The following is a 15837-nucleotide window of genomic DNA, read 5'->3' as shown; positions in this document are numbered from 1 at the left end:
TAAAATCTGAAACTAAATTCTAAAACTGTAAAAAATGATATCTGCGTTGAGAACTTCTACGAGGTGAGTGCACGTCTGATTCAGTTTACACTTGTTACTTTGTGTCCGCCATGTGGGATTTCCCCCACCCACCCCTATCAAAACTGCACCCCTGCAACTAAACCCCAGCCCCAGAACGCACTATTTGTCAAACCCTGGCTACGGCCCTGCTGTTAACGACAGGATGACATCACAGGTGAAACAATCCTCAGTGGTGGTATCCTTGCATCCGTCATCACTACACACGTTGGGCTTCGAGCACTCACAAGTCGTCCGACGTGCCGTCGTGGAACTTGGCGTAAGTCACCAGACCGTAGTTCTCCGAATCCACAGCGATCACGATGACCACCACCACCATGGGCACGCCCCAGCCCACCAGCGAGAACTTGAGCATGCAGTGCGACATGTAGGTGTTGAACACCTTGACCAGCGCCAGGTACATGTGCACCGCCTCCAGGCCCATCCAGGTGAAGGAGGCCAGCAGGAAGTAGTGCAGGAACCAGGCGGTGGAGACGCAGAGGCCGGGGACAGAGGGGTACAGCGACAGCCAGGAGTCCAACAGGAACACCAGGTTGAGCAGGAGCAGCGCCAGGCACAGCTGGATCAGGATCTTGGATGGCATGTCCTTACGCAGCTTCCTGTTGTGTTCCAGAGAAGTCATGCGGTGGGGAAGGAAGTGGTGAGAATGAAGAGAGATGAGATGAGATTTAACAAATATAGGACTTCAGGGACGATTGGCAGGAAACAGGCTTTGTGAAACTAGCTTTTTTTTACCTTTTTAAAAAGGACTCTGGGAAACAACAGGTTATATTACAGACACTAGGGATCAAACATCGTATTTTGCAGGTTTTTGCACAGCCACGCCACAAAAGCTACCGTGCGCCCCCTAACCCTGGTTTGCAAATCCTACTGAGCGTTTCAAAATAAAGATCTTCAGGGGAAAGACGACAATTTCAAATGCCTCATGCTCAAGGGTACCTACCGGTGAGGCTGCAGACATTGGAGGATTGAACGCCCTCGCCACCAACATATACCTTTATATACATACCCCCTGCACTATATATACTCTTGTACCATATCGTCACTTCCTACAGCAATTGGCGCTCATGTACATAGTTCATAACTCTCCCCTGTATATGTCTGAACATATGCATCACCACTGTCCCACTGACAATACTGTTCTCACTGCATATAGCTTATTTATTATATGACCCACTATGCATGTCTACATACTCATGCACTGAACTGCTTTTATGTGCATTTGGTGTGGGTCTGGTGAGTGGTTGAGTTGAGTGACTCACTCGAATGCCAGGTAGGTGAGGAGGGTAAGGGAGAGGAAGATTGCGGACAGGCCACAGCCAATGTATGTGATGAAGGTCAGGATGTTGGCCTGGAGGCGGTCCATGATCGGTTCCCTGTCGAGATCCTACAAACCAACAGAGAATCCCATACACGTCAACACACCGGGTCTACTGCACCAGGGGTTCACCACACATCTCATGCTGGGACCTTATATAACATTTCATCGGCTAAGTCAGGGGTTTTCAAAGTGTGAGAGAGTGAGCCCCCCCTCAGAGAACAAAATTCAGCTGAGCCCCCCCCCCACATCTTTGTGCGTTTTTAAACACATTTATAAACACAAACACAATTAAACAACTTAACTGTTAAACACAATTTAACAACTTTATATACTTTTAAACTTTAAACTTTTAAACATTAAATACATTTGAACATCTTAATCGTAAACTGCCAGTTTAGTCTCCTTTTAAGCTTAGTGGGAGCAATGAGTTTGCGTCTTTGACGCGCACAGGCGGCTGATGCGGGGCTGCACTGTAGAGAGGAATAAACGAAGGTCATCCTCTACCCGCAGCCTTGACCGGTACTTGTTTTTAATCGTGGTTAACGCGGAAAAACCGCACTCACACAGGTATGTGGATGTGAAGGGGAGGAGAACCTGCATCGCTTTTTTGGAGAGGTGTGGGAACTCAGTCTTCACAGACAGCCAAAAGTGTGCAAGTGACACTTCAGTCATCTTTTGTTTCAAGTCCATATTAGAGTTGAGCTCAACAAGGGCTTCTTCCTCTTGCATGGTCAGTCTATCACAGGGTGACACTGGGAAAGAGAATGGATTTCTCACCCACTGATTTGCTAAGATCTCTTCTCCAAAATACTCTCCAAACTGCTCACGCAGCCCCTCCAAATGCGCAATGACCACCTGTTGTACAGTTCCCAGTTGGAGCTCTGCCTTCTCCACGACATCTTCCAAGGTCGGGAACATTTCCACCGAGCCCCGTTTAACACGAGCACACCACAGGTCCAACTTTTTCCTGAATCCAGAGACTCGATCGTGTGCCAAAAATACATTGCATTCTTTGCCCTGCAGAGAGGTGTTCAGTGCGTTTATCCGTTCAAAGATATCAGAAAGATATGCTAACTTTGCAACCCAGTTCATGTCCTCCATATGCTGCAGCAGTGGAGAGCTGATTTCTGAAAGAAATAGGCGCACTTCCTCGCGCAAATCACACAAGCGGGTGAGGACCTTTCCCCGAGACAGCCAACGGACCTCGGAGTGGAACAGCAGCTGTTAGTGAGCGCCCATTTCATTGCAGAGGACGGAGAAAAGACGAGAATTCATGGCGCGTGATTTAATTAGGTTGACAATTTTTACTGCCTCATCCAGGACTGCGCGCAGCTCTTTTGGCATCTTCTTGGTCGCCAAGGCCTGGCGATGGATAATACAGTGCTTCCAAACAGCGGCCGGGGCAACCGCTTGCACTTTCTTCACCAGGCCGCTGTGTCGGCCTGTCATTGCCCTTGCCCCATCCGTAGGGCCTACATATTCCAGAACAACGGCTCCAATCAATACGACTCTCCTGCATGAATTCATTCAAAGCCTTGAATATTTCTTCTGCTGTAGTGCGAGTTGGCAGAGGATGACAAAACAAAAACTCATCCTGGACACTGAGCTCTTCAACATAGCGCACATACACCATTAATTGCGCACAGTTAGCCACGTCGGTAGATTCATCAAGCTGAATCGAGAAGAACGGGCTCTCACGAACACCGTTCAGCACCTGTTCTTTCACGTCAGATGCCATGTCTGAGATGCGGCGCTGGACGGTGTTGTCAGATAGCGGGATGGCATTTAGCTTGGCGGCAGCAGCCTCTCCCAGCATCATGGAACACATATCTTTGGCAGCAGGTAAGATTAATGTTTCTCCGATGTTGTGGGGTTTACCTGCCTTAGCTATGCGTAACGCCACATGATATGACGCTTCAGTTGCCTTGTCATTTACATTGCTAAATGTCTGGATTACTTTCTTCTGTGACCGCAGTTCATTTAGCTTCCTATCAAAAAACTCTCGGGGCTTGGTCACCAGACTTGGGTGCTTGGTCTCAATATGACGCCGGAGTCGACATGGTCTCATACCGTCATTAGCTAGCACCTCTTTGCAAACCACACACACTGTGGCAGTGGAGCATCTTCAGCTCCAGTCCATGAAAATCCCAAGTTTAAATATTCATTGTCATACTTCCTTCTTTTTTTGCTTGCCCCACACTCTGTCTCCTTACTCACTGTAGCTTTAGGTACTAAAAACCGATCAATTTAACTAAAGTTAGCCAGCAATATTATTTTCCGACTCTGAACTTTCTGAGTCGAATCAGATCTGCCTTTTCAGTCCTGAGATTCGACTATTTGGCGGGGTTTGTTTACTGGCGCTGCTATGGTGACAACGATGCCGGTTTGAAACTAAAACTGTGATTCTGAAAAAAGTATAAATGCTATCAAAATTTCGTTTAGATAGAATTGAAGATACAAGTGTGTAGATTTGTTTAATAGTTTGAACGATGGTAAACGGTTGAAAAATGAATGAGTAACGATGTCTAGAAGTAGGTGTATCAGAATGGGCAGACGTCTTCAATGAAAACAGCTGAAAACGAAGCGGTATGAAACTAAAACTGTGATTCTGAAGAAATTTTAAATTATATCGAAATTCTGTTTAGGTATTATTGAAGATACAAGTGTGTAGATTTGTTAAATGGTTTGCACGAAGATAAACGGTTGTAAATTGATTTAGTTATGTTACTTCTACAGTTGAAGTACGACTTTCGGGTTTTTCTTCGTTTTCTTTTCTCACGTCGCGCCCCCCCTGAAGAACTCTGGCGCCCCCCAGGGGGGGCGCGCCCCACAGTTTGAAAACCACTGGGCTAAGTGACACCCTTGCAGAGGTACTTTCGGCGCAGGTCCCACTGCATACTTTGTGCAGTAAAACCAGAAAGGAAAGTGAGATCCTTCCCATTGCTCTGTGAATATTCCTCATAATTAAAGGGGTCATATATCGCCATCAGGTGAGTTTGTTTAGCAATTACAGTCTACCGGCATCCCTAGTGGCAAATGCTGCTTATCACTAAGGCACAGGAAAAGTCTGATTTTCCAACCCCTTGTAATGGCTAATCACATTCACACCGGTTGGCCTAATATCACCCCTTTAAGGCAGAGAAATGCGGGCAGGAACGGAACAGACATTTCTTTCGTTATTTTGTTTCAAAAACCTCTCCTGCTTTCTCTCTCTTAGAAAGAGACTTTGCGGTACTCACCAGCAGTATGGCAAAACTGGTGAGATGGTTGCAGCTGCAGATGGTCTCGCTGTCTGTGCTGTTCTGAAGGAAACATCCATCTGAGTTCCAGCCTCCAGTTCCATCTGGCAGCAGAACATGAGAGCAGACAGGGTCAACCTTTACCTCAATGGGAGTTATCTGAGAGCGTCTGTGTGTAGTTCTGATGGACGGAGGAATGGAAACTCACTGTTCATGGCAATGTCCCAGAAAACACAGATTGCAGAGTAGTTCTCCTAGAGTTAAGAATATCAAACGACAGATTAGGTTGGTATACATAACATTTATCAAGTGTGTGATCCGAGATTCTCCCCACACATTTGAATTACATACAAATATGTGTATTCATGCTTTTTTATAGTTCAGTGCTTTATCCATTGAGTTTTGTGAAATGTCTTTTGTGCCTTTTAATCACACAGCCACAGTATACCCCGCTAGAATCTAACTCAACCTACAGTAGCTATATTGGAGAATGTGACTCACCGGAACAGGCTCTGTGTTCCTGAGGTTCACCGTGACGTTCTCTTCCAGACCGTGGATGGACAGGTTGGCCACGCTGGCCCCCAGGATGCCACTGATCACCCTCCGGGTTCCCAGGTGAGGGTCCTGAAACAGAGAGGGACACTGCTGAAAAAGGAAGGGACACTACTGAAACAGGAAGAGACACTACTGATACAGGGACACTACTGAAACAGGAAGAGACACTACTGAAACAGGGACACTACTGAAACAGGAAGAGACACTACTGAAACAGGGACACTACTGAAACAGGAGGAGACACTACTGAAACAGGGACACTACTGAAACAGGAAGAGACACTACTGAAACAGGGACACTACTGAAACAGGAAGAGACACTACTGAAACAGGGACACTACTGAAACAGGAAGAGACACTACTGATACAGGGACACTACTGAAACAGGAAGAGACACTATTGAAACAGGGACACTACTGAAACAGGAAGAGACACTACTGAAACAGGGACACTACTGAAACAGGAAGAGACACTACTGATACAGGGACACTACTGAAACAGGAAGAGACACTATTGAAACAGGGACACTACTGAAACGGGAAGAGACACTACTGAAACAGGAAGGGACACTACTGAAACAGGGACACTACTGAAACAGGGACACTACTGAAACAGGGAGGGACACGACTGAAACAGGTAGAGACACTACTGAAACAGGGACACTACTGAAACAGGAAGAGACACTACTGAAACAGGAAGAGACACTACTGAAACAGGAAGAGACACTACTGAAACAGGAAGAGACACTACTGAAACAGGGACACTACTGAAACAGGAAGAGACACTACTGAAACAGGGACACTACTGAAACAGGAAGAGACACTTCTAAAACAGGGACACTACTGAAACAGGAAGAGACACTACTGAAACAGGGACACTACTGAAACAGGGGCACTACTGAAACAGGGACACTACTGAAACAGGAAGAGACACTACTGAAACAGGGACACTACTGAAACAGGGGCACTACTGAAACAGGGACAATACTGAAACAGAAAGGGACACTAATGAAACAGAAAGGGACACTTCTGAAACAGAGAGGGACACTACTGGAACAGGAAGGGACATGTCTGAAACAGGAAGGGACACTACGGAAACAGGAAGAGACACTTCTAAAACAGGAAGGAACACTACTGGAACAGGAAGGGACACTACTGAAACAGGAAGGGACACTTATAAAACAGGAAGGAACACGACTGAAACAGGAAGGGACACTACTGAAACAGAGAGGGACACTACTGAAACAGGAAGGGACACTACTGAAACAGGAAGGGACACTACTGAAACAGGAAGAGACATGTCTGAAACAGGAAGCCGGTAAAGAGGTTACTGACCTGAAAGAGGAATAGAACTAGCTGAACCCAGAAGCAGGGAGAGATCCTACCTGAAACACAGTGCCTTTCTGGTAGAAGTTGAACTGGACCCTGGAGGCCTGGCTCTGCTGCTCTGAGGTCAGAGCCTGGGTCAAGCTGGGGGGCAGCCGGATGGACCCCTGGGGGACCGCGGCCCTCACACTCCTTCGGCTCCGCGAGCCGTCTCGCACCTGCAGAGCGAAAAATTTACAATCAGTCGCACAGAACAACACACATACACCGATACTTTAAGAATGCACACTAGGAACATCATACTATACTGAATAAAGTTGTATCTAGTATTTACAGCACACCTGTTCACCTGTTAGATGCCTGTATTACATTATACCTGTACACTGTTAGTTACCTGTAGTAATATTATTGCTGTACACTGTTATTTGTAGTAATATTACATCTGTACACTAGTAGTTAACCTGTATTATATGGTATACCGGTTCACTGTTCAAACCTATCAGGTAACTAACAGTTTGATTCTATCAGTATGAAACCATACCTGTACTCTGTTTGATACCTGAATTAAACCATACCTGTACATGCTTGCTGCCTGTATCAAACCATACCTACATGCTTGATACCTGTATGTATTTCTTACCAGTACGTTTTGTGGGTCTGCGATTGAGAAGGTGGTCTCCCTGAAGTTGGCTCCGTCGACGGCTTTGATGGACAGAGCGAGGGAGTCCGACAGCAGCTCCTCCACATCTGTATCGAACACCAGCTTCAGCCCCACCGCATCCACAATCCTCACGATCCTGAGAGCAACATCGCCTATCATTACCATTCATATCATTGCTCATTTTACTTTACAGTTATCTCTTAAACTGATTTGTACACTTTGTTTTTGTTCTGTTTTCATCCCTTAACATCCATCTTCTGGAACACGTTTGGTTGAGATGTACCACTTAGATCTATAAAACATTTCTCCATCTGCTATATGACTGAATGTAATAATGTAAAGGAATGTATGTACGGTTATTCTAGAATGTTCCCCAGTGGAGTGGTCATTGTACACACATTTGTCAGGGAAATCAATCAACTCCCAGCTAGGATGGTACATGTATAAGTACATGTATATAATGTATAGATTTCACAGGTCTACATTAAGGCGGGTACTTCACTGTAAAGAAAAATGCTTCTATGGTAAAGCATGGAATAAAGCCGTAAGCCAATCATGGCTGTGCTAGCAGGAGAGACGTGACAACTTTGAGTCGGCTCCATGTAGTGCTTATTTGTCAAATGTGAGTTCTTGCTTCCCCATGGCAATTTTTAAAATAAATAATGCAAAATGTGTGAGCGTAGCATCTGACAGTGTAGCAGCGTACTGGTTGGAGGAGGAGGCCAGTGTGCTCTCGGATGCGCCCAGCAGGTTGCTCACGATGTGGACAGAGATGTTCCCCAGAGCCACGCTGATCCGGGGCCCCGCCACCAGGCCCTCCAGCTCAGACACCAGCTGCTCCACCTGGCTGGAGTTTAGGCGGGACACGTCTCCGGTCTGCTGAAGCAGGAGTCCGGCCGCGGCCTCGTTGCTCATGGCTGAGGAGATGGGCTCGGGGATCACTTGAGATTGCTAACTCTGACAGCTCTCATTTACATTTTGCCCTAATTAAATTAAATTTAATTTCATGAATCTATTATTTTTGTAGGCTTGTTGTCTGCAACAGTGCGGAGGAGGAGGGCTTAAGGTTACACTTAACTTTGACAGCATTCATGTGTTTTTTATATTCAAATTTCAGTTAAATTGAATTGAGTTAAGTTAACATTAACATTTTCCCCGAATACAAATTGAATATACATGTGCCTGTAGTTCCTGTAATTAAAGGCCATTATGTTGCCCTGGAAAATAAAGTTTGTGAGGTGGGTGTGTGTTGAGGACAGGGGAAAAGCCCTCAATAGAACAGACAGACACAAGCTGTTTTGGCATAACGGGATAGTAACAATAATTGCCATGATACTCATAGTCGAAAACATGTAGACAAACCTGTTGTGGGAAGCTCTGTCGGGGAACCGGTACCTGCTATGGCGGTGGTTAGTGTCCCATTGGTGGTTGGTGTACTTTTGGTGTACATTGTGGTGGAGGTCAGGGACGCATTCGGCTGTGCTGTCACTGGGATGTTGGGGCCGAGGTTAGAGGTCGTGTTCAGGGGGCCAGAGGTCGTGTTAGATGGGCTAGAGGTCGAGTTCACGGGGCTAGAGGTCGAGGTTGTGTTGATGGGCAGGATGGTCGTGCTAGCTTGGCTAGAGGTCGTCTTCACAGGGTAAGAGGTCGTGCTCACAGGGTTAGAGGTCGTCTTCGCAGGGTAAGAGGTCGTGCTCACAGGGTTAGGGGTCGTCTTCACAGGGTAAGAGGTCGTGCTCACAGGGTTAGAGGTCATGTTCAGGGGGTTAGAGGTCATGTTCATGGGGTTAGAGGTTGTGTTCACTGGGTTAGAGGTCATGTTCAGGGGGTTAGATGTCATGTTCATGGGGTTAGAGGTTGTGTTCACTGGGTTAGAGGTCATGTTCACAGGGTTAGAGGTCATGTTCACAGGGTTAGAGGTCGTGTTCATGGGGTTAGAGGTCATGTTCAGGGGGGTAGAGGTCGTGTTTGCGGGGTTAGAGGTCAAGGTTGTGTTCATGGGAGGGATGGTGGTGGTGGCGTTGGGGCTGGACGTACATGGCTCCCCCAGGAGCATACAGATATTAGATCCTTGTTGACTAGAAAAGGAGCGGGGGAACAAGGTAGCAGATTAATTCAAGGAAACAACTTCAACAGAATCATCCAAATTGCATCCATTTGGATGACGTACTTAAGAGAATACAATTGAAACAAAAATTATACGAACCAGAGGAATTCAGGTATGTAATACTGGCAGAAAATGGTGGAACTCAACTGGGTTAATAATTCAACCCAGGTACAGCTGGAGTTTATTGGATTGTCCTGGTAACTTCTGTTCCCACATAGTCCTGGGTCATACAGCCACACAAACAAACAACAAACAAATATAACCTCAACACAATTCATTTTTGTACAGCATGTTATATTTACATACAGCATTATGTGTAGGTGACAGCAATATGTCAAGAAATGCTTTGATTGCCTTTTTACCTTTTTTATCTTAAATTAAAGAATAAATACAATGAAATAATAACAACTAAATACAGAATAAAAATATGTAATAGATTACAAATAAATAAATGCATTATGTGAAAATGTATGCAAGATGTGCAGCAAAGGCCTATTTTTTTCATGGTTATCTATAGACTAGCGTTCCCCAGACAATAAGTGAAGACAGTTGATGCCGTAATATATTTATATGGTTGTGGATTTGCTGTTCACCTAGTCTGCTCAGCTGTCCATTGTAACTGATGCCCTCCTCGGAACTGAATGCCATCTCCAAGGATGCGGAGATGGCACAAGTAGGAAGCTTTTGGGAGAAACTGATGGTCACATTGCACTGCTCAAGCCTAGGATAAAATATAAGAAAACAGCAAGCTTTCACAAATACATTTTAGTGCATTATGTTATGAAAAAGCATTATCGCCAGTTCAGTCTCTTCATTTGGTGAGAGGGTTTAGGGCCGGAGGGGTTGGGATGTTGGCAGATAATGGACTGTTACTGTGATTAGGGGAATTTTTTGATTTTAAAATACTTTTAAGTTGTATTCTCCCTCCCGCTCCGCCACAACTGTAAAGTTGAAACACTCAATCAGCCAATGAAAAACCTCAAAAGCCCTAAACCCAATGGAAACAGGAAGAACGGTACGAATAAAGGATCCCTTCTTCAACACTATTCTAGAACACAAGGAAGTGTCCGATGTGCAGTGAATGAACAATGACATGACGATGAAACCATTATGGGTAATTTGGTAAACAAAGGTGTTATCATACAATATCTCACCTCGTAGTTGTTTGTCCACAGTCAACTTTATTATCCTGGGGAAAATGTATCACAGAGTCATAAATTTGCTTGAACAATGATGTAAAAGTATGGATTAAAACTGATTAGGTTGATGATGCTGACGGCACCGGGCTGAGCATGGCTAAAATGATTAGATTGGAAAAGGCCCCCTGTAAAACAACCAGGATTTTTTCTCTTTCCCGTTTCTCATTGAGATAAATAAACTATTTTAGACAGACTTATGCTTGAGCATTTAGTTAAATGAATAGCCTTGTTTATATGTGGGAAGTTGAAGGTTTAAACCTGGGAATTCTTTAGAACGCTGCATTTGTTTAGAACTCTGAAACTGCTCAGAACTTTGAATCATTCTAGTACTATGAATCAGCTCAGAAGTCTTCATCCCTTTAGAACTCTGCATAATTGTAGTACTCTTAAACTGCTTAGAACACTGCATCCATTAAGAACTGCATAGCTTTAGAATGCTGCATCCGTCTCTGAAACATTTAAGAACCAGTTGGGAACTCTGCCTTCAACAAGGCATTCTGTAGGAAAACTGATGGTCAATTTCAGCTAACAGCTGCAAACATGAATCATGAATATGAAAGTCCTTTTGGATCGTATTTACCTTGTACGAGGTTCTGATGTCGGGCAGGCATGTTGAGCTGTAAGAGAACATTGGCAGTAATTATGTGTTGTTTTATGAACATATGATCCTGTGGGCATGCCTTGAAGTATTACAGAACCTACCCAGAGTCGTGGGTGCAAAGGGAACGAGTCCCCAGCTGAGAGATCTTGAGAACATGAAGAGATGTGGTGCACATTATAAAAGCATTCATTTACTACATTAGAAACACAACAGAGGATAAGCATGGACATATAATATAGAAATAACACACACACACACACACACACACACACACACACACACAGACACACACACACACACACACACACACACACACACACACACACACACACACACACACACACACACACACACACACACACACACACACACACACATGCACACACACACACACACACACACACACATACACACACACACTCACCAGATTAGAGATGTAGGACACGTTTAGTGTTCTGTCCGTGATTGAAATTCTAAAAGCATAGTATGCATCTATAAACCATGAAAAAGGAAACATATGTTAAAACACATGTTAAAAAAAATCACAAAACACCAGCACTATAACGGGTAATGGTGTTGGTGTTAAATAAAGAATTATTTACCAATTTCTCTTCCAGTGCAGAACCCAGAGCAGATACAGGCTGTTGCTATAACTCCGACAAGGAGAAAGGGAAATGTTGATGGAACCAATGGAACTGTACAGAATATCGGTGAACACTGCTAGTAAGAGGAGTTATTATAACAGGTTTTGGTAACAGTTGGTGTGATGGTAGTTCACCTTGTTCCTCTGTTGGACATGTGGTGTTGAGGTCAGTCAAAGGGCTGAACACAGTAGAGGGGTCTCTACTGTTCAAAAAGAGAGCAAAGAACCAAAACTAGTATTAGATTTACCTTTCAGTTCAATTCAATAGTTATTTTGCTACCTATTCCATCAAAACTTTTATACTTTTATTAATATTCTCAATTGTCTTTCCTATTCTTATACTACCTATTATATTCTACCAATTCTCATTCCATTCTAGATCTACTTAAATGTGCCTTTCTCTATTATTGTAGGCTATACTAACTATTCTACTCTATACCACCTTTGTTGTTCTGTTCTATGTTATATTACCTATTTACTCTATTCTATACCAACTTTATAATAATATTCTATGTTAAAATATTACTATATTATAGGTTAAACTATTCTATGCTTAACTGGTTGGGTCTATGTTAAAGTATTATACTTATTCAATTTATTTGGATATTCTATTGCATCATATTCTACTACATTCTATTCTCCTCTCAGTGTCTGAGAGCAGAGAGTTCTACACACCATGTTGCGTTGTGAGGAGGAGTAGCCATGCAGGATTCTGGGTAAGGCTTGGAGACACTGCTACACTCTGAGCTGCTATTGGCTGGCTTCAGTATCCCTGCACACAGACACACACACACACACACACACACACACACACGCACACACACACACACACACACACACACACACACACACACACACGTATACACACAAACACCTGTTAGAATAGCATCTTGCTTAGCATACCAGTGACTTAGGATGGGTTACAGGACATATGGGGGACTCAAGTCCCTTATATTCATATCGATGTGACAGTGAATTCAGATCCACTCCTTCAAAGGAGCGTCGTAGATCCTTTACGTAGAAGGGAGTCACCTATCCTGTCCACTGTGTGTGCGGCTGCGCTGATGTTGTGGGAGTTGCTCCCTGCCCGGCAGAGAGTCTGGAGGAGGCAGCACGGTTGGACTGCGTGCCAGAATTCCAACCGGACGGCACATGACGTCTTCCTGGGGAACAAACTGGGCATTGTCACCACGATCCCACCCCGTCCCGCCGGCATCCCACACACAACCTGTTGTTTATGATGTGTTACCTCCTTAGTCAGTTATGTGTCTCCACCTGTGTTGATTATACTCATACTGTTTACCTAGGTTCACCCATCTTCCTTATCGTTTGAAAAGAAATACCGTCTGGGTGTTTGAATCAACACAACTGTCTCTCCCGGCTTCATTAAAACGTCGGTTACGAAAACATACGGGCAAGATTCCTTCATTGTGGCGATTTTGCCCAAAGCATTTTCTGTGAAAGCGCCTGCCACCACGAATGTCACACACCTAGACCGCGGAGATGGGTTGAGCTGAACAAAAAACATGACTGATTTTCATCTCGACATAGACCATAGCAAAAATGAACCTGGGGTCAAAAAAAGAGCTTCCGTAATCTCCTTGCATAACTTTTCTCTCAAATTGAAACCAAGCATCTCAAGTTGACCCCCCGCAATTTGAACATTGGGGCTTCCCGACATCAAGAACTTCTGAAAAATGTAAAGTAAAATAAGTGATAGAATCTACCCTATAACATCTTCTATACATTAGATAAAATGATTATTTAAAATGTTGACAATAATACAAAAAGAGGCTGAAATGGAAGCTTTGGGGCCCCCCCCCCATAATGAAAAGAACGACCAGGAGAATATATATGAAATTTGACAGAGAACTAACAAGCAATATCCAAACCATGTCATGGAAATGGATAGCCTTCGAAAGTCCCGCCCTCTCTCTGGCCTCTCGCCACCTAGTCTCGCAAAGCCATACCAAACTACAGCAAGTAGAATGGTCTGGAGCCACGCTACCTCGAGCCGTCTATCCGTGGGGAAACTGGGCGGGCCTGTTTTTATTTCTTTAAACCAATCACAATCGTCTAGGGCGGGGCTAAGCCTGGGAAGCAGCAGCGGTGTCCATGCAAAATAGAACATCTTTCTTCCTCAGCCAATGCTGCAAGCAAATCTTTTGCAGTTCTTTGCAATTTTCGACGGAAAGAGCCAAACATGCCAACTTTACAGCGCCGTCAAAGTCCTCTTCAAAACTCGCCATACTGCCTAGCCCCGAGTTTGAGGGGGAGCAACCGGAAGGGGAGGAGTCGCGGCCAAATCCGACGCTAGGCAAAAGACACTGTCCACTTCCGTTCAGCCAGACTACTCGCCACCTAACCCCTGTTACTGAAAGTCCCGCCCTCTCTCTGGCCTCTCACCACCTAACCCCCTGTTACTGAAAGTCCCGCCCTCTCTCTGGCCTCTCACCACCTAACCCCTGTTACTGAAAGTCCCGCCCTCTCTCTGGCCTCTCGCCACCTAACCCCTGTTACTGAAAGTCCCGCCCTCTCTCTGGCCTCTCGCCACCTAACCCCTGTTACTGAAAGTCCCGCCCTCTCTCTGGCCTCTCGCCACCTAACCCCTGTTACTGAAAGTCCCGCCCTCCCTCTCGCTTGCCAAAAACACTAATTTGGAGCATCTTGTTCCAGGTGTTGTGTTGTGAGATAAGAGCGCCTGGGAACGGGACGAGCTAGGAGGGCGTTGTGGAGGGGTGAAGGTTATTAGGGGTGGGGTTCACTTCACTGACCTTATTCCCGTTTTCTCATCGCAGGAAATGTCCAAACTCTGTTGGAAAAATGCGTGATGTTTATTTTAGTTGATCTGGAGTTTGTAAAAAACACACTCTCACAAACGAATTCAAGACAACTACACATAGACACACAAACACAGACAGACACACAAACCGACACACACACACACGCACACACGCACGCACGCACGCACGCACGCACGCACGCACGCACGCACGCACGCACGCACGCACGCACGCACGCACACACACACACACACACACACACACACACACACACACACACACACACACACACACACACACACACACACACACACACACACACACACACACACACACACACACACACACGCACACACACGTACACAAGTATTAAAGTGTTACCTACCTTGAATATGTTGATTGGGATAGCTTTTGTGAAACTGCAACAAACAAAACACGATCAAATAACGTACAAAAAAAAAAATTAAACATCTAAATGTAGGTTTGTTTTGTCATTCATTTCATTCATATGGGTAGAGCATGGTATCATGTCACATGCTTGGGCGTAACAGACTTTCAACAAAGCACGGCTGTTTGCAAATGGCTTACTAATGGCTTTGCAAATGTGTTTGATCTGTTATGGTTGTCATGGCAACTTTGTGAGTTGTATTATAGTTACGTTTATGGGTTAAACCTGCATTATCTAACTTTCCCACTGCAACAATTGACCCCATAAAAAAATATCGATCTAATCTCTAAGCCGGAACGTGCCTCAAGAATACAATCATTGGTCCACTGATGCACACCACCTTGGTGTACTTAGAGCATGACATGAGCCTTGAAGTCTTTCAGAAGCATAAAAACGGGAACTGTCATCCAAATATTATATAGCTATAACCGTATCTACAACTCAAGCCACTAAAGGCTGTTAATGTGAAAATGTAAATAGTGCTGGTTTAAGTTTGTCATGGCGTCATTGTAAAAGAATGTATTGTAGTTGTGTCATACTTTGTCATCGCTGTTGTCATCGCTGTTGTCAAACAGCCATCTGAGTGATCATCAAAGAGCTCCTGAAGCTGTAAGAGGTCATGTGATGTTCAGTACAACATCAACCACACATATTAGTTATATTATTATCAGTCAACTATCTGTGTTGAGTCAGAGGATTCATTTTCATACCCATAAACGGACGTCATGTTCATTGTTATTTTCTCCAGAAACGCTGACATTGATCTGCATCAGGTAACTAACTGTAGATAGGATTAACAATAACAGAGGATCCAGTTTAGACAAAGGGAGGTACTGGATATGTAATCGATCAGTACAAGGCTGGGAAGAACTGAACCT

General features: G+C 44.6%; 1 protein-coding gene across 1 annotated transcript in view; it reads right to left on the bottom strand.

Annotated features, from left to right (window-relative positions):
* Positions 1-15837, bottom strand: part of LOC130385996 (uncharacterized) — a 30357-nt gene that overhangs the window by 3322 nt on the left and 11198 nt on the right. The window contains exons 11-33 of the mRNA XM_056594784.1: positions 15670-15740; positions 15499-15566; positions 14897-14930; positions 14503-14540; positions 12761-12891; positions 12404-12500; positions 11864-11931; positions 11688-11732; positions 11510-11577; positions 11187-11230; positions 11065-11101; positions 10440-10474; positions 9879-10006; positions 9385-9505; positions 8541-9256; positions 7885-8095; positions 7158-7314; positions 6577-6735; positions 5140-5262; positions 4847-4892; positions 4639-4742; positions 1341-1465; positions 306-677 (exon numbers count right to left, since the gene is read on the bottom strand). Of these exons, the coding sequence (XP_056450759.1) occupies positions 306-677; positions 1341-1465; positions 4639-4742; positions 4847-4892; positions 5140-5262; positions 6577-6735; positions 7158-7314; positions 7885-8095; positions 8541-9256; positions 9385-9505; positions 9879-10006; positions 10440-10474; positions 11065-11101; positions 11187-11230; positions 11510-11577; positions 11688-11732; positions 11864-11931; positions 12404-12500; positions 12761-12891; positions 14503-14540; positions 14897-14930; positions 15499-15566; positions 15670-15740 (2998 nt within the window). The remainder of the gene's footprint in view (positions 1-305; positions 678-1340; positions 1466-4638; positions 4743-4846; positions 4893-5139; positions 5263-6576; positions 6736-7157; positions 7315-7884; positions 8096-8540; positions 9257-9384; positions 9506-9878; positions 10007-10439; positions 10475-11064; positions 11102-11186; positions 11231-11509; positions 11578-11687; positions 11733-11863; positions 11932-12403; positions 12501-12760; positions 12892-14502; positions 14541-14896; positions 14931-15498; positions 15567-15669; positions 15741-15837) is intronic.

This window comes from Gadus chalcogrammus, chromosome 7 (genome assembly GCF_026213295.1).
Source record: "Gadus chalcogrammus isolate NIFS_2021 chromosome 7, NIFS_Gcha_1.0, whole genome shotgun sequence".
NCBI classification, from domain to species: domain Eukaryota; kingdom Metazoa; phylum Chordata; class Actinopteri; order Gadiformes; family Gadidae; genus Gadus; species Gadus chalcogrammus.
Note: the sequence above shows the minus strand (reverse complement) of the source record. Positions and strands in the feature narration are given on the sequence as shown.